The 20,648-nt window shown below is 33.2% G+C and overlaps 1 protein-coding gene across 6 annotated transcripts in view; it reads left to right on the top strand.

Moving 5' to 3' along the window:
- Positions 1 to 20,648, top strand: part of LOC145684400 (putative gustatory receptor 28b) — a 77,237-nt gene that overhangs the window by 8,225 nt on the left and 48,364 nt on the right. For 4 of the 6 annotated variants that reach the window (XR_014131296.1, XM_081756685.1, XM_081756688.1 and 1 more), the window contains one exon: positions 7,962 to 8,906. The exons of 1 other annotated variant lie outside the window; for it this stretch is intronic. Coding sequence is in view for 3 of the 5 variants with exons in the window: in XM_081756685.1 (XP_081612811.1) it covers positions 8,089 to 8,906 (818 nt within the window). In the remaining 2 variants the exon portion in view is untranslated. Of the gene's footprint in view, positions 1 to 7,961; positions 8,907 to 20,648 lie in introns of those variants that run through there. One more of the 6 variants, XM_081756690.1, reaches the window with a different exon arrangement.

Below are 20,648 nucleotides of genomic sequence, written 5' to 3' on the forward strand. Positions count from 1 at the left end.
GTTGTAGTCTGATGTCCGAAGTAGAGTAAGGATTTCCAAATTATTTCCAATTTTACAAATTACAAATTTTACTCTTCTTAGGCATTCCTCCATTTTTCAAGGAACAGAAGTCACACTCAGAAGTCAATTAGATCCATGAAAATAGAATAGAACACGATTAATTTATAATTTACCATTTTCAATTAAAAGATTTAACTAACTAATAAATAAATAATAAGGTAATTCTTCATTTAACTAAAAGACTGATATGATACACCATAGTATAAGCAGAATTTCCTAACGCAATGTTGATAAAAATTTATATAGATATAGCAAGTAGTAAAAAAAAATGAACTTATAGTAAGGAAACAAAATTAAAAGAAAAAAGTATTTGGAGCAAACAAAAATAAAATTCTTTGCAATAGTAAATGGTAGTTACAATGATTAGAAAGTCTCACTAATATAAGGAGGGAGCGTATCCAATATTGGGCGCACAAGAAATACGCACAGGAAACTATGCAAGTAGTCACAATGGAAGTAGTGGTATTAGAAGAAGGTATTCAAATAATATTTGTTATAGGAAGTAATACTTGTTTTATACAATAATTGTTATAGGAAGAGTAATGAGGGCAATTGTTATGTAACATGTACATTCTTCAATTGAATGTAACGAATTTAAGTAAGTGGAGATCGATGGTAATTTAGACGGGGAATCGAAAAGTGAATAGCTTATATATACTCATTAGTATTACTATTTAACTTAGATGACAGTACAGATCATATGTATTTTATCACTGTTATTATTATTATTATTGGTATTAGCATTATTAGTATTGCATGAAAACTTATGGGTAAGGTTGCTGCTATTCAACTTGACCTAATTCCAATAATAGAACTAAGAGTGTGTGCTGATAACAGTTGAGTAAGGAAGTAGATAACTTACTTCCGGAATGCAGAAACTATGCAAGAGAACATTATTACATAATAGCAAATACTGTTATGAAGTAAGATCGTTGAGAAAAGAAACAATATTTGATTTAACAAATATGAAGTATATAACAAAATTTTATTTAATAAATATGAAATACATAACAAAACATATACTTGATTGGAGAGGGAGACCTTTAAAAAGGGTACAGAACGTTGCAGGATCAGGCCGGAAATAGACCGGAAAAACAAGTAAAGAGGGAAAGAAGTCGTCCTAGCTTCGTAACAGAGTACTATACCTACATTCATGCCAATGAAAAAAATAAAGAGGGGGTACACAGGTATTTCGGGGCTACCTATAGTGCTTACGCAAACGGTGAATTGTGAATCGTCATCCATCTGCAATATTTGTAATACAATAATGTATGTAACTATAATACTTTATATAGAATATACTATAATGTTGCATTGCAATAATACAAACAAAACAAGACGTAATTACTTACGACCAATGGCAATTAATAGAGACTTTTATCTGTAAAAGGAAGCAAAACATGATTATACAAAATTAAGATTGTTGTCGCTCGTGTTCTTTTCTTGTCTTTGTTTTTGTTTTCAAATGACAACTACGTTCTCACTGCTTCATTATATAATGTTCTAGAGTAAAATAATACTAATAGTATTATGGAATTGATTACTAATAGAATACTAATAATGAATTGCATCTGCTTATAAAGGTAGTAGGCTACTACTTGAATAAGATAGGTAGTCAGTGTATATGAAATTTATAACCTATATTTGCACATATCATAAAAATGAGAGTTCCTAATATAACTAAGGAACAACTTATACTAAGCTAACGAAAACTAATAAGGGTACATAGAATGCCATGCAATAATATTATATACATAATATTCTATTCCTTTATTGAATTTATACTGACTTCATTTACTTTTGAAGAACATAAGAACACTTAAAGCGAATAAGTACGCAAAAAAAAAATCTTATTTCCTGTCGCATAAAATAGAAAAGAGAGAGAACAACTAAGCTAATCTCGCATAGTTGAGATAGAGACATATGGTATAATAAGGAAGTGCGTTTCTAATTTACAAGCAATTAATATTTACCGTTGTAACAGATAACATTAACATATTAATTCCAATATATAGTTCTATACTCTAACAACGGGTGTCTACAAATAACACATTGTCGAGTTGAGTCTGCACAGTAGGTGCACAGGCTAAATGATTACAATGATTTACGTATAGTAAATGTATATTGACATATACATACATTTATTTACAGCAAGCCTACTATATACATAGTGAAGACTATACTGTTGCCACTTGAATTAATCATAATTGAATTAAACATTCGCACTGCACTAGCTTTTGTGCACGGATGTCTTTTGAATAGTACTCTCGAATCATACATTCCAGATTCTGTTATAGATTGGTGGCGGGGAGTAATATCCCGTAATCGAAGGCAACTTAACCTAACTTATGAACTTATTCATGCTTCTTCATATATTCTAAATGAATATAATATATGTTTTGTGTTGTTTTGTTTTCGTGTGCCTTGTTTTTCAGATTATGGAGGTTATCTGTTGGATCGAATTCCTTCTAAACATATGTCCTGCGTGAATTTTATTTACAAAATTCAAATTTGTCGAATTCTTGAAAGTGAGGGGAGGGGGTACCAATACGCACTTGAGATTTGAGCATTATTAGGAATTTCTACATTTTAAGTTCTACCTACATTATTGTTCTGTCTCTCCCTATTAAGGCGTCTTCTAGAATGTCGTCCCTCTATTATGCGGCTGACCTCTATTATTATAATAACCTCTTTTACCACGACCCTTATTATTATTATAGTATCATTGTTCTCCACGATTTATCAATACACTCTGTCGATTGATTTTAACTTTGGTTGACTACATTCCACATTATGGAGCTCCAAGGGAGCATCAGAGAGGGCACGTAAACCTGCTTGAACCTTAGCAGATTCATACAATTTAAGTAGTCTCTTAACTTCATTTACACACGACCTGGCTCACGAGTAAAGATAATTTCCAAAGCACGGGGGTTCAAACCATTTTTAATATGTAATGTGTACTCATAATTAACTCTAGTTTGTTACATGCTCTTAGAACTGCATACTTAATTCGAAAACGTTCATTCCGTCTTGCCAATAAGGCAATGGTTTACTAAGCTCAGATGAGGTTGCGTGGGCAAAAGCCTATCTGGACCTACAAAGTACAAAGGCGTATCCTGTTTTTAATGATTATTCTCTCCTTGTATTAAAATATCCTTTTTTTTTTAAATTATATTCTCATCAATGCGATTTTCAATCCTTCTAACGGAAGTTTTACCTTTAGCAAATAAAAATAACTTTTGTTTTTCTAACCACTTCTCTTTTTTCTTTTCACTTGGTGTTTTTTGTTTTGTCTGTCTGTCTGTCTGGCCATCGGTCTGTCTGTCAACACCAGGAATATAATACCTACGCAAGGAATCAAACTGTTTCCTTAGTTGTATATATATATATACATATATTCTTCTTATTCTCTTTTCCTTTTATTCTTTTGTGGCAGGGTTTCCGACCATATATGGATTTAAACTATCTTGTACTTCTCTATACTACTCTTTTCTCTATTTATTTCTTCCTATACACATAGATATATTTACTTAATTGGTTAGGTACCTATTTACTTATTTATTTATTGATTGGTTTATTTATGTATTAACATAACATTTCTTTCAGAAAGCCTGCATCAACATTGAATTTCACGTTAGAAGTTCCTACGCCTATCGCGATAACTTATTAAAATAACATTTTTAATTTGACTATGCAGTGTGGGATGATCTAACAAAATCGATCAGGTTTGGAACTAGAGAACTTAGATAATATAATTTCATTCGTTCAACATTAACTTTCTTTGGCTGATCTTCCTCGTTTACATTTAAGAAATAACCTCGGCTTAGTTGCCAAATTTCTAATGAAGACTAAATCATTTTCCTTTTACGTATGGGCTTTCCTATGCTTATCAATTTTGGCTTTTTGTTTTTACTGCTGACTAATTAAGGTCTTTTGAGCTAGTTTTCTTATACGACTAAGATTCTTTTTCACGAGTTTCCCATACAGGGTTCGACATGGTGTCTCGACTTCGATACCTAATACAGCCTTTCTACCAAACACCAATTCAAAAGGAGAATAAGGATGGTGTTCGTGTCTCGCAGTATTATAAGCGTAACAAGCAGTTCTAACAAATAGAGGCCAACCTTCGGGAGAAGTAGACACATATTTCTTCAATTAGTTTGCCAAATTATGATCATATTTCTCGACTATGGTCTGCTATTCATCAAGGAATCTAGTAATAGATTCTTTAGGACTTCCTTTAAATTTCGGCAATTTCAATACCGGTACACTGGCTACTCGATCTCCATTTTCTTCTCTTGCACTTGATTCATCAAGGTTTTGTCTATTTTCTACTTGGGGTTCTTTCGGAGGGGGTGAATTAACTTCTATTGCCTTATTCTCGTCTAAAGGTAATGAATCCTCCGAGGGAGTTTCACTTCATGATTATTTAAAATTTCTTGCCTAATATTATTATATAACAAAAATTCAAGTGCGTTATCGACAGTGGGGGAATATTTCACTTGAGGAGGGTGAGAAGCAATTTGCGGATATTTAAGAAAACTTAGATTTTCAATACAAGGTTCTTTATTTATGAACTCTTTAAATTCTTCGCCTGAGTCATATAAAAAAGGACTCGGTGTTAGTACGTCACGTGCAGTCTTTTCCTGGTAGAGATCCTTCTTTGCCAATTGTTTAATTTCGTCTTCTGAATCATATTTACTTGATTCAGGTGGTGAACTTTCTGGAAGTTTACTTTTCAAGGGTTCGCCCACATGAGGTGGTATATCAAATGGAAAATAATCCCTGACCGCTTTCGGAGCAATTATAAGCTGCTGTTTTTCTTTCTTTAAAGGTGTTGACGCCAACTTGGGATCGAACTCAAAATCACTCGTCATATTGCCAGGAGATTCTTCAGAGGAACTAACTGCACCTTCATTAGAAGGGTTAGTCAGTTGTTCTGGCTTAAGGAAAATCGTGCGTTTCGCGACCACTGGTTTATACTGTGTACTGTCCAAAGGAGTCAAGGATGGCATTTTATTACAAGTTTCCTTCAAACTTAGCTAAATTTTCCTTATAACGCTGCGATTTCGTTATCGGTTGCCTATCCATAGGATCTGGTAAACTATACTGCTGTGGATGATTTATCCGCGGTTCAAGAGAAGTAGGCGAACTACCTACTGGCAAACTAGCCTGCTGCACTGGCAAATCGGTTGCTTCTTTTGCCATGGGACATACTTCGGAGCGCAAAGCCTGCGTAAGCGCGGCTTTCTCAGCAAGAATTTTTCTGCAATATTTGCAACTTGCTTCCCCCGTTTTTGCAATATGAAATTTTTGGTGGGGATTTCTTAGGTTTGAAAAGGGGGAACCAATGGAAGGACATTTTGAATCACTGTTTTCACTATATATATATATTTTTTTTCTCTCTAATCAGAAAAATTTAAGGGGGGGTATTTCACTATAAGCAATATAATCAGATCACAATTTTTGACATTAGAATCCACAATAACACAATTGCAGTAATGCGACAACTTACAGAATTCACTTAAATTATCATGCACTATGAACAAAATACCAAAACATAAACATAAGATACAAAATAGAAAAGGAAAGATGTCATAGCAGCACCACAAAATTTTTCGTCCCGAAAAATGAAAAAGAAAGAAGAAAAGCTTGGGACGAGCCCCCATTTTGTGACGATGTGCAGACTCTTTTTAATTATTTAGCTCGTTTTATTCCACCATAATATAGAGATCTGCTCACGCTAATTCTGTAGCGGATGTCACAAAGAAATATACTTAAATTACACCATTATTTTCATGGGAAAAGGTGGTTATAATCTAGGGGAATGACAACATTATTTATAAAAAGTAAGTTTATTAAATAACTAAAATGGTAATATATAACAACATTTGATTTAGTGATTCAACAAAAGTAATGGAATATCTGATAGTTCATTTGATAGATTGATACCTTAACTTGTATATATATATTGATTGACAGGCTAGAGATTGAAATATTTAAGTTAGAAGAAACGGAAGATGAAATACAAGTATGTGACAACAGTTCGTAATCTTGAAAGTTTTATGGTAGGTACACAATTCATTTTGAAGTACCGCATGACATCTCTAAACTTGAATTTTTTGATGCAACAAGAGATTATACATACCTTATGGTAGTATTCTTGTAACTCTTAGAAACTTTGACGATGATTCTGTCTGGTCACAACCGACGTCTCGAACTTCTGCACCCTTGCACCGGAACAAGTGATCAACCGTTTGAGACCTTGAGGTTCTTTTATATTATTCTCGAGGGTCACACCCAAGCCTCACATCCGTCAGTACATCCGTTTTATCATCTCCACAAATATGGAAACTTATTGCTCTTTTGCATTTTGATTGGCTCTTAGAGACTGCCGCACCCAAAATACGTGGCGTGACACACATGTACATACGTGTACTGTCACAGCCGGAAGAATTCAATAGCGTGATCTCTAGACTTATCTATAGATTCATATCTATATAACCAATTTCAACATATTAATGCGGTGTCACGTTGCCAAAATCATGATTATGTATCCTGTAGGATGACTATGAGTAACCTTTGACATGTAAACTTCCTACAAAATTGCGCAGCAAAAGCAACATTAGTCACCTTCAGAAGGGTTTACGTATTTCCTTTTTCTGTTGCTAGCCTGTAGCAAGTCAAGAGAGAAAAATGTCTTTTAAAATGCATATGAATCAAAATTATATTTTTCAATTCCTTCAATAAAGAGCAATGTAACCATATTTTTGAACTCAGCGTCACACTTTCAGTAATGCTACCTTTAGTGTCTCAATAATGTATCGTGTTTAGGTTTTTGTTACAATGGATTATAGTATTTTCCTGAGTTATATTGTGTTTTCTGTCAATTTTATGTTTAGACCCCTAGTTAATCTGCTGTTAAGCTTTAATATTCAAGCTAACATTCCTTTTCGGTATTATAATTTACTCGTAAAATTTCCTGTTTGTGACGTAATATTCTTAGTCGTCAATAAATGGGAAAACACACTTTGCAAATAATTGATGGCCGGTGTAGCTACCAATACTCTATTAATTGTTTGAAAACAAAAAGCATTAGATTACGTAAATGAAGTTCGATATTACAGGATAGAAAGAAACATTATAGACGAAAATTACTGCGAACGACCTGATCATATTTATTTCTTAAATAGCAAATGATTGTTCTTTTGTGAAACTTATTGTAGCGTTAGGTTCAAACTAAGCATCTGGACACACTGTTTCGAATATTGGCTGGTTAAGGCCTTCTGTGGCGAATGGTTCATTTTGTTCAATTAGTCCTTCAAAGATAAGAATTCTTTCATTTTTCACTCTCTCTACTCTGTGATGATAACCGATACTTACTTCCCTCGTGAATATTGTCGGAGTACACCTTTGGAGCGAAATATCATGTCTCCATTCTCTATATTCTTAAAAAAATAAAGCATATTATGCTGTGTTATTCCTTTCCGTTTGTAAGAAATAACAACTTTCTGAATAGACGTGGCGATGTTTGCAAATGCTGAACGTAGCTGAAAATGTAAAAGGAGAAAACTAACTTAAGATATTCTCTTCGTTTGTCTTCCTTATTACGACTGTCATTTCCCCATCTATGTAGCACATGTACAGTAAATAGATTAGTGTATTAGTGTAAATATAAAGATACAATTGTGTAGATAAATATGTAGATAGAAGTGATTCTCTCAAATATCCTGAATTTCATGTATGATTTTCTGACACAGACATAGAAATTTAATTTTTTTTTATCTGTATTCTGAAACTAATTTTAGCGATTTATTTCAGTGTATTTATTTTATAAATAATTCACTTGGTATTTAGCATATTGGTAATCGGTTGAACATGCCTTCTCATATCTTCAACAGGTACTTACAAATGAATATTGTATATATAGAAGTTTGCAATGGTCTAATGGTGAGATTAAAGTAACACCGTTTGAAACGAGTCGTAATAGATGTTTTCAACACCTACCTCTACTAGAAGCTGAACTTCATGATGGAATGTAAATACAAATGGAATAATAAAATATGTTTAGCAAACATTGAATTGAAATCTAAACTGGAATATAGAAACTGTTATGTTCAATTAGAGCAATTAAATTTGAACGCAGAAGTAAAACCTCTGCTGAAACATAAACAGAAATTAATATTATCATCATCCAGAGAAGAACATGGGAACAAATACCAGATGAGTTCCAAATTAGAAATTGATTATGTGACAGCAGAATCCGAAACAAAATCAAATGCACACAGAAATAATCAAAATGGTGGAGAATGTAAAACGGTAACGTACGAATTGATTTCCTCAAATTCCAGAGGAAAAAATTATCCGAGGTACATAGATAAATCAGAGTCGTTAAATTTGAAGAGGAAAGTGAAGTGTAGAGAATGCTATGTTAAATTACAACCACTACACTTGAACACAATAGTACAACCCTTATTACAACAGAAACAGGAATTAACATTACCTACACTGGAAGGACATCGGATAGAAAACCAGTTGATTTTCAATTCAAAAGTTGGTAAAGTGGGATTAGCACCAGAAACAAAGTTAAATGCGGCTCATACAAATAGAAATAATCAAATTGACACAGCACGTAAAGAGTTAACTAGTGAGTTGGCTTCAAATTGCAGAGAACAAAGCAATCCAAAAGATATAGATGAACAAAACTCGAGTACTGGAGGAAACAGAAAATCTAATTTTGTAAATAATACTAACACAGAAGAATGCGAAGATGATCAACGTGGGTCATTCTCAAGTGACACAGAAGGAGCTGATTCACAGGATACTGATAAATCTGATAATGAAAGGTAAAGTTTATTTTATTTTATTTTTTATAAGCAATAGATAAATATGCGTTCATATATTTTTAGAAAATGTTCAAGTAACTATTATTTTCTTTCCTTTCATGATATTACAGCATCAGATTTAGTAAATTTAATCATAAAATGCTATTATATAAGTTAATACTATGTAACTTCGATGTACTACGGGCGTACTTCTCCCGTCCATCTAAGTTGTGTTAGAACTGAGGTAGGGACTACAATTTTTTTTAATATTCTGACTTTGTGGTGTTCTTACTTCGAAACACTAAAGAATATATGTGTTCTTGTTTAACTCGTATATTTTAAAAATGTAATAATCTAACGAAGGATATCTGAAAAATCTAAATTTATGTTGAATTGGCAACATTGTTCATCTATCAGTATGCACAAGTCACATGGTTGTTTCTGGTTAAAAGGTTCGCCTTGCATATATGATAATTTTATAGACTGCGTGAGTGATTCACTCATTACCAAATCTTCGAAACTATCAGGCATGGATCCTGGACATTTTTGTATCCGTCTACGTATCACTTGTAAAGCTGAAATTGCATGGACAAACACTTTTAATATATATGACCTATTTACGATGGGGTTCTATCAAAGAGGCCATATTGGAGAGTCTCTTACTCATTTCAGTGACATTGGCGGGTAACCTCTATGGGAACCCGTTTCGTTGAGTTCTCAATATAGAATATTTATTGCTCTCAATTTATTTTCTGTATATTTGTGCCCTCCTGCTCTATGAAGTTCCAATACAGGCGAAGGAGCTGTTCATCAAACCACTAGATCGAAAATGTTGACCAGTGGATTGGTTAGAGTGATCCTCATACCTCTTGTGTTCTTCCTTTGGGGATATATATAGCGTGTATCCTGATGTGCTTAGAAGTATGGACGAGAATTTAAGAAAATGGCTTTTGATATTAATCAAGATAGATAGTCACCCAATCACCATACCGATCACTCTATAAGTGCCGATCTCCCACATTTATTAGATGCGAAATACACTAACAGCACTAAAGTTAGGTAAAATTGCATTCGGGTTCTTGGTAACTTTCTGAACTCTATGTTAAAATTTTCAAATAACAATATATAAATTTTCAACTACGATAATCATAAGCTCAATTAGTAATGGACAGACATAACCCATGTAACTACCTAAAGGACAAAAGGGTCAAAAACGAAAATTATATTTTTGTTCTCACGATGAGATAAATTGTGGACTTTTATATAGTAATGATAGGAAGGAACAACCAATTTAAAGTAATATTTACAAACCACAATCGTATGTAGGTGCGTATTCAACAACTTATAAAGAGTAAAAAAGTAACTTCACTGGACCGGAACTCAAGCCGAGAAAATTGCGTAGGACCTGTGGTCTGATAGTAGCAACTCAACAACAAATAACGGATTAGATGGCAAACCGTAGAATTTAACGAAAAGCTTTTCCCTATAAAAGATTTCTTTTTCAATAATCCTTCTAAAGAAATCGAAATAAATACCGCTTTTCCATTTGAAAGTTTGCGAGTTGACCCCACGTGGAGATATTCTTGCTACGCCACTGGATATGAAAGCATAACCATTAGATTGCCCACACACGATTTAATCATTCAACTTTTTGTTTGAAGTGTCCTCGTGTACTATGAGTGGAGAAAAATGCCCGGGACGTGTGATAACACTTCCTGTATAAGACATTTAAGATGGAGTTCTGAGAGGCCATATGGGACTCTTACTCATTTCAGTCACATCGAAAGGTAACTGATATGGGGACGTGTTATGGGAGAGCGCGTTTCGTTCACTTCTCAACACAGAATGTTCATTGCTCTCTGTATATTTGTGCCCTTCTGCTCTTTGAGGTTAACTTCCAATTGTGGCAAAGGAGCTGTTGATCAAACCACTAGATCGACAAGTGTTTACGAATGGATTGTTTAGAGTGATCCCTATACCTCTTGTATTCTTCCTGTGGGGATATATATAGCTTGTATCCTGATGTGCTCAGTAGTGTGCACTAGAATTTAAGAAAATGGCTTTCGGTATGGCTTGAAAGAGATAGTTACTATATCGATCACTCAGTAGGTGTAGGTCTTCCACATTTAGATGTAAAATACACTTACAACACTAAAGTAAGATTCGGTTTTTGCTAACTTTATGGTAATTCCCATATTTGGAAATACCCATTCCGTGCCATTTGCTACAGTAATAATGTAATTCAAATAGATAACTCTGAAGATGGCCTTGAGAAAGGAATCTGATTTCACCGACCTGCATTCACAACATACAGCACTTAGGATGTTTTTGCCAACAACATCCGCATTTTTTGTTTCTATAATTATGCACTCGATTACATATCAGTGACATTTCTAAATGATACATAATTTACTGCACCATTAATATCACTAATATTTGCAATAATTTAGAACAAAAACTGTTTTCAAATTCAACAGGATAATAGACACTATTATTGATATGAACTCCCTTGTGGCAAAATGGTTAGTGGATGCGCTTTTTATGTGAGAAACCCGGGCTTAAGCTCATGGCTTGGATTCCACATTTGTTGTAGGATAACGGCTCATATAGCAAGGAACACTGAAATCAAATTAAATATTTTTATTAATTTTTTGATTCATTTTCATTCTCAAAAGCATTAGAGTTACTTTATTCGAGTTTCTAAAGTATATGAAGTGTATCTTCTGGTCACATAATATTCGTCTTGATCACTATTCAATGGCAGTAGCAAGAGAAGCCCACATCACTAATTGACAAGCTAGGTAATATTATTAACTTGTTAGGCAGTATGTTCGTTAGATTACAGTTGTTCCCATTGCTGCCAATGCAGAGAAATTATTTACATTAATATTTCATAATAAAGAAAATAACCTTAATTAGTCACATATATCAATTGACCAAATGACTCATATCTGTAACTAGATTTAGTAAATTATAATAAGAAAAAGGAAGCTAAGATGGTAATTATGATAATTGATATTCTGCCGAAATAGAGTTCTTTGGCCAAAGAATACAACAGCGAAAACAGGGTAAGAAACGAACTGGTAATTTATAAGTCAATCTTTCTAGGGTGCACAACACGTGTGAGAAAAGCTGTTTGGGATATCGTAATGAAACTTGCAGGGCAAATACATCTACAACAGTGAATAAAAGTTAAGAGTATATCAAACGTTAGAGTATATGTCAAAAGGGAAAGTATGAAACCTAAATGGGTAATAAATTACCTCTCCGTCCTTCTAATGTTAGGTAGAGTCTTACCGTCAATAACCATACCACAGACCTCCTTCGAATGTTTTGAGTCTTTGCACTGAGAGAAATCCATGTAAATATTGAGTCATGCTGCATGTAGATATACCCAATATAGATATACGGATATTAAAACAATTTAAATATATGCAGTTTACAACACGTAAGGTACGTGAGTGGTGGGATTAAGGATGCATGTGGATCAAAGTACATTGTGAGCGGTATGTTAGATTATTGTTTGTAGTATGTCAAGTAGGTTAGCATAAAAGAACATATTGAAGAGGCTGATGGTCATGATGAAAGTGGGAGACATCTTGACTTTTAAAGGTGACGGATTTTGTGAGCATTGATGGTTGGCACGAATTAATCTTACGTGGTCAGTGTCACGAGCAATAGTTTCGAAGCTGATGATGTTCTACAGAATTCTTCGCAAAACTACTGAGAAAGATTAACAGGGACAACACAGAAGCCTTAGTCCTCTCGTATACGAAAGCATAATCTGAGGACTGAAAATTTGTTGCAATTTCTTTTGAAGTATTAAAATATATATTCGCTTTGCTTGCATTTTCTCTTTCATATCCTAAAGTTTGACAAGTCACTCGTAGTCTTGTAGACACACTTGAAATGCTTTCGTCGTAACTGTTTGGTAAGAGCGAAGATTGTAATCTAGTATGATCATAGACAGTTCTTGGGTGCGAAAAGGAAAACATATAGTTTATTGAATTTGTCTCAGTCAGATCTCTCTTTCGACTATGACTACAATGTAAATTGTCATTCTTATAGCGCTTGTGTGAAAATTAATAATATTTAAATTAACTTTTGCAGGTTTACGTCATAACAAATCTTGTTTGAAGTACCTCTCGAGTAGTATGCTGCCTGTTAAAAATAATTCTCAGAGCTATTTGTTAAATGGAAACTTAGTACCAAACACAAACATAAAGATTTATATAGATAAAAATCGTCCGAAATCACAAAATTTAACATTTTTTTATAAAAGTATTTTCTCAAAAAATATTATATGAGATGGTGAGCCAGAACAAGTATTCATACATCTATTTGAACTCTTTCCATGAGCCGCTGTTTATACAATAATTTTACCATGCATAAGAAATAAATGTAATGAAATTGTTTTACGTCCCATTCTTGTGTCGCGTTGACTGAAGGAGATGGTGGTGCTAAGAACTAAAAGAAATGATAGTTTAAAGAAAGTGGGAGGAAACGGAAGAACCAGGAGAAAACCACGCACACGATGTTTGTCCACCGCAAAGTCCACTTGGCGCGATATCTGGAAAAAGATCACACTGTCTAATTAAGGCAGTGGACTTTTGCACCGCGATAATTTGAAATTACCATATAGTGAACAGTCATGAGGAATAAGAAAATAAAACGTCAAAAATTATCATAGTGTGTGAGAAATTGTGCAGCCCTGTAGATTATACATAGGAAGCAATATCTAGAGAGACAAGAGTGAGAGAAACATTGACTAATGCATGTACGACGTAATATGTGAAGTCCTGTTCTTCGGTTTAAATTCGGTTTAAAATGAATATGAAAAATCTAAGGGATCTTCAAGAACTTTCGCAAGGTGATCTAGGATTGATGTTCAAAGCGGTCTTGGAAAAGATGGAATTAGTTGAAGTGAATACCTAGATCTGTCTGAGAAAGATAAAACTCATAAATGGCAACATTAAAGAAGAAATTAATAGTGGTACTAAATAAGGCGAGAATGCAATCTGAAAGGAGCAGCTTTATATTGAGAATTAACATTATGATGTGCACAAAGTGCAAAATGTTACTAAGTGGGATTTACCCGTTTTAACTCGTACATGCGGATACTAACAAAATAAGACCTTTATTATTTCAAAAGCATCCAATGAAACATGGAGAGATATATGTTATAAATTACCCTAAACGATAGGAAAAGAAATATATGTATCATAAACATTACTGGAAAGATTTATACTAACAAATAACGACTTAAGAAATGTCTTCATGTAGATGTTATGACGAAATCATATAGAACTGCCGAGCTATCAGCAATAGCATTACCAAGATATATATTATTATGGATAAAGTTGGAGAGACTTTAGTCTAGCGGTGGATTCAAACGTTCGACTGCCATACGCCAAAATTTGTCGGATGCAAAGAGTAAAAAGGTTGCTTAAATTGAAATTTTTCAGAAAAAGAAAAAAAATCGTAACTATTATCCTGAAGAGAGCAATACGAAAACGAAGTAATCTTAGAAATTTAATCATGGCCATTCTACTGACAAAACTTCAGACGTTACTTTGTGAGAGAATTTAATATTAATGTAGATGGAAAGTGGAATAATTTTGCTACATGAAGGTTTTCACATATAAAAGACAAAAGGTTTAACTTGATTCTCCTGTCGTTAAGAATAATGTAGAGCTACAATCCATATATGTGTTGAGGAAAGTTAACTATCAAAGGATTCGCCATGAGCGCCTAGGGAAAAAAAAAATTGCTTATTTTATAGCCACGCCTTTCTAAATCGTGTAACACCTCTTTCAAACAACTTGAAACTGATTCGGATCTGTTTTAATATAATTCACTTATTTTAGGAATGTTTATGGTCTATTTGCATTACCACAATCTAACGAAGATCACCTGTCAATAATCTTTATAAAATACATTTAATTGGCTACTATCAACGAGAACGAGAGAAGTAAATACAAACAAGAGAGAAGTATAAAGAAAAGAAAGAAAGTATGGTAAGAAATACAGTGGTTTAATTCTAAAACATTCATATATGAAATAGACATAAACAAAAAAACTGATTTAACTGATAAACATAAAATTCTGTGACAAAAGATGTGTCTACTGTAACTAGAAGGAATAACTATATATTTATTTCTCCGTTGACATATGTGCCAGTTATCTGGTACAATATTTTGTTAACAACTTCTTAGTCCAACTGATAAAAACAGTCTATTTTTAATTACGCTGTTTTAAAATAAAACTTCTACTTATACATTCTATGATACCTCCAACAAAGTTCCATTTCAGAAAAGTTTCACACTGCATACATATGTCAGTTTCCAACTAACATTATATTAACGAAGAATATGCACCCATTAATGTAAAAAAAATTACAAGACATATAATGGTTATGTATTGTTTTTCCTGTAAACTGTATTGCATAAACATAATTTTGTCTCCCTTTCAATATAATGTATAGTGTTGAACAAAAATCAATTTTAAAATGCTCGTTGTTCGCAACAAAAGAATAGATTTATAGAAAATATTTCAAACGTATATTTGATGCTCTTTCGTTGCATATTTATATCGAAACTGCAAGGCAGTCCGATCCAAATGTTACCTAGGCCCCGATACACATTTCAAAAAATTAAGGTATTTTCCAGTAATTATGATACAGAGGAGGCCAATATCATATTTATATTCGAAGAAGTATTATTGAACTTACTCATTCTCCTCCAGCCATGGAAGGAGATCATTTCAAAGGCTTGAAATATTCACTTACTTTCAATAAGTTGCGTATATGCCAAGTTCATCCAGCTAAATTGAACATCGTCATAATCTTTTTTTGGTATACATATTGAACTCTGTTGCCCTCCATTTAGGATTCTCATTTTAATAAAAGTGACATGATGGAATTTCATACCCTGCCCAGTAGTAACCAAGTTCAAAAATTCATTATAAACGATTTAGTCTCATTCCCATTACGATACAGTCAGCGTCTATTGAGTGTCAAGATGAAATATAGAAAATGTTCCGTTCCCCTTTGTGGAATATAACATATCAGGGTTGAAAAAAAGAAGTTTTTTATGTTTAAAACGTTTTAAACAAAGTACTTTATTTTAAACAAAAAAAGCATGTTTAAAATGTTTATTTTGTTTAAAACAATAATCTAAATACGCATATATATTACATTTTTACACACTTAGGTATTGCTTGCCATCTATATTCAACCGCTAGATGAAATTTCGGGATCTTCCTTAATCTCGATCCGCCCAAATGTTCAATTCCGGAGAAAGAAGTCGGGATTTTCCCGATCTCCGTTCACGGATTATGTAGTTTAGTTTCTTTGTGTTCTACTGGTTCTACTGGTCGTCTACATTCTTAATCTTAAACAAATATATCCAACTGCTGTGTCAGGGCTTTAAACCTCAATGGCTCAGTCTTAAACCTCAAATTATAACTGGAAGATGGTTTTGATACCAATTTATTCCTGAAAGATGCAGCTTTGCTGGTGTGCATTTTATGTATATGGGAGGAGGGTAAATATCGTGTTTTTTTTCATCAGTTTTTTTGGGGAAAATTCCCCTCTTGGGGGATAGATTCATAAAATTGGTACGTGAAGCAATGAAGTAGGCCACTACATGATAATATCGTGTATTTGTACTTCTTGCTTATATGGGGGAGAAGGGAGGGGGCAAAGTTAACCATTTTTGGGAGTTTTAAGTTTTTAGACGTAAATTACATTTATTTTTACAACAATCATCAATAGCTCAGCCTCTGATTAAGCTAGAAAGATGATTTGGTACCAAATTATTTTTGAGGGATGAAGTTTTCCGTCAGGTGCATTTTATGTATATAGGGGATACGTATGTACGGCCGACAGAGGGAGGATGAAGTTCGTTTTTTAATTTTTCATCAGTTTTGGCGGGTATTCCTCCCCCCTTTGTAGTACGTATGTGAAGCAATGAGGTAGTCCCCTACATGATAGTAATCTGTATGTAGTGATGGGCAGTGGGAATATTCCCAGTAGGAAGGAATTGAAAAATGGGAATATTCCCGGTTTTTTTCCCTGGCCTATAAATTCCCGGGAAGTAATTTATTTCCATTTCTCTACTTTATCTTCCAAATTATAAGAACCATATGATTAATTACTTTATTTTAATATATTGATTTACTTCTAGGTTTTAAAGTATTTGGAGGTTTAAAAAATAAATTATTTGACGGTACTTTATATAACTAATAATGTGGTTTTTTAAAGTTCCATTTCCATTTGCACTAAAAGTAGGATAATTGTTTAATATTGGGGGCTAAAACTAGCAAAAAGTAGGATGATTTAGGGAAGAAATGAGCTGATAGTGATGTTAGAGTAGTGAAGAAAGTATCGAACACATTTTGTTAGGGCAGTAGGGGATTTATACAAAACGGAAAGGTAAGTGGAAGTGATTTATATGAGAAAAGAAAGTGAATTGTTGGTAACGAAGATAGAAAACAACGTCCCATGCGGGGGTCTAACCCGCCTTCATTCGGTAAAGCTCGCTCTGCAATGCTATCTGAATTTAATGTAGGTAACGTAATTTAACGTATGAATCCATAAGACAACCGCATCGGAATAGGATATCGCAAAAAGTAGGTGCAAAAGCTGGCTTCCAATTCTAAAGAACAGCCAAAATTAGCAAAGTAGTAACTTACAAATGATGAAAAGGAACCATTTTGTAAAGTAATTGAGAATTATATAGAAATAGAGATGAACTGCTATTAATAAACCCTGAATCACAGTTAAAAATAGACGTCGGTCTGTCTTCTCTCTCTCACTTGAATTTCTGAAAAGGTTCTCCTCCAGAACTTTTTTTTTTTTATGTGAATTAACGTATGGAATTTCGGGAAATACATAGAATTAAAGGTCGTGTATGGCAATGTTACGTGGTAAAATATAAAGATAAGTAAGTATCTTACAAATTTTGTGAATATAAATTGGTGAGACATTTCTCTTCTAGCATTTACCCAATCTAATTGGTTCATAACATTTATATTACCATTGCCATGTATATACATTCTGGAAACATCATTCAGACATATGAATAAAAGAAACTTTCAACTCAATTATGAGCTACACCAATACAACACAAGAACAACCAATCATATCATATACAAAATTTTCTTATAACAAAAACTCAAAATTCGTCTCACCACATTGGAATAAAACTTTATAATAAATTACCAGATCGTGTCAAACGAATGCCAAACTTGCAGTTTGAAAGGCACCTCAATGTACTGTTACTTAAAAATCTTTTCTATCGTTTAGATGAATATCTTCAGTGTGATCTTTCTTTGTAATGTAAATATTAAGATTTATTGAATTTTGAAATATATAAAATAAGGTATAATTTATATTCTCTCTATAAATACACTTTTACTTTAAGTTTCATTGTTACGTATGTATTTAGTATTATTATTATGTAGTATTATATATATATTTTTTTAAATAATTGTATTATTAATTGTAGCGTTTCTCTTGTAATTATTATTAATTGTAATTGTAACTGTATCTCTTGACGGAGCCATGAACCCTAAGTTCTTACGGCGGAAAATGAAATAAATAAATAAAACTAATATGTTTATAATATCAGTAATAGAGTCAAGTTGAGCAAATCCACTTACATATAAATTTAAATTGTTGCTATATAATTTACTATATAATTTTTTTCACACATATTTAATTGATAGAACATATTTTTAATAAATATACATTTATGCCCACTTTCTAAATATAATAAAGTGTTAATAAAGTAATATAGTATCGTTTAGAATATACATTTTAAAGAATCCTCTGTGGACAACAGTAATAATATGCTGTGATATAAAAATTAATTCAACTTTGAAATCATAATATAATAATAGAATGCAATTTTCTTTCTGATTGTACATAAATTCTCGTATAAATTCCCATTTTGGGAATCTTCCCGAAAAATATCTTCCCGGAAATTTACCCATCACTATCTGTATGTGTACTTGTTGTTTATAAAGGAAGAGGGGGTCAAATTTAGTTAATTTACATTTATTTTCAGGACGGTCCCATATAACACAAGATATACTTCACTGCAGTGGTCAAGAAGCATAATTTTTGTTCGTATACATGATGTGTGCGGCAAAAATGATTTGCATATGGACATGATACTAGTGGGGGAGGGGAGAGAATGTCTAATTCAATGAAAGTTTTCTGCGCATTATTTTCTTTTAATATTTCCTACATAAAAAGAATTCATTACGCAATGGCTACCATTTCTTACATTATTGTCACAAGTATGTAGCCTACACATTCATCATTTTGTCAGCGTAGGGTAGCTGCAAGGGTTGCCAGGGCCCCGCAAAGTCAATATTTTCATATTTTTAATTACTTTGTCTGTTCTTTTCCTACGAATACGGCGGGAAATTCACAAATGTTACCTCATTGAAATTTGTGGTCTAAAAGCTTTCCAATGGTGTATAATTCATGGCTCTGTGATAATTAGGAAGGTCACCAGAGCCCCGAACGTGAGAGTCTACCATTTTGTTAAAATCTCTGGCGGGCGTCTAGGGTTACTTGTGTTGTTATGCCGTAGACATTAATCATTATTAGCTACCCATGTTGCAGATTGAGATGTATCTTGAGAACTGTTTAGTTAAAATGTGTAATTTGCTCCTTGTAGGCTAGTCACTGCACTTTTGTATGAGTTGTATTGTATTTGTCAGAGCATTTCTTCTAGCTTATGATGTGAGAAGTCTTCATTATTATGGAAATCATAGTGATCAAAAAATACCCAAGTTTTGAATTTGGATCTTAGAACAGTGTATAGTGTGTTTAACCTTCGTTATTCTTGGAAATTAAGAAATGTTGACATACCTCATTTGAATTTCTGTTTCTTTAGTTATACGCACATTGATGTGCAGAATTTCGTTCAGTAATTGCTGTTATAATAAGAATATAACTCTGCTTGTAGTTTACTCCATGCACAAATCCTGCTGAGAATGTGTTTTTCTTAGAAAATTAAATTCACTTACTCAATCTGATATTTTAGTTGTTTTAAACATGTTCAACCACCATCGAAAAAAAACATCTTTAAAACATTTTGTTTAAAACAAACTGAATAAAACAACAGCCCTCGTTTTAAACATGTTTAAACATTTTGTTTTAAACATATCAACCCTGTAACATATATTTTTCCGATGTTTCCATATCATTTCCACTCTTTGAGCTTAAAATCAGTTTGAAAGAATTTAGAATTTCTCTTTCTCCAGCTTTTTAATTTCGAAATGTGCCTTGAAGGTTTTAATTCCTGTCACATAGATGGTTACCCAAGAATGTGGGGAGCATAATGTCATGTATAGTTATTTTGTATCTCAAATCATTTCGCTGATGTCAGGAGTATTTTAAATTTGCGGCTCGTCTTATTATTTTTCTGTATTTTCGAAAACTGGTTACAACTATTACAATAGATTTTTCTAAATGTTATAGACGCAGAGAAAGTCAACAATTTTCACAACTACGTCATTTCGAGCACTATAAGTGTATCTACGTATGTTTTTCAAACTCTGGAATGGTTTCAGGTATTAAACTGTGTAAAGGTCAGTAACATTATATGATACAAACATTTACACATGTACACACACACATACACACACACACACACACACTGGGGCCGCGGTGGCTCAGTGGTAGAGCGTTCACCTCTGGTGCTTGGTGTCCCGGGTTCGATCACAGCCCCCGCCAAGTGAATTTTG

Source organism: Thermobia domestica, chromosome 4 (genome assembly GCF_964235325.1).
Source record: "Thermobia domestica chromosome 4, izTheDome1.hap1.1, whole genome shotgun sequence".
NCBI classification, from domain to species: domain Eukaryota; kingdom Metazoa; phylum Arthropoda; class Insecta; order Zygentoma; family Lepismatidae; genus Thermobia; species Thermobia domestica.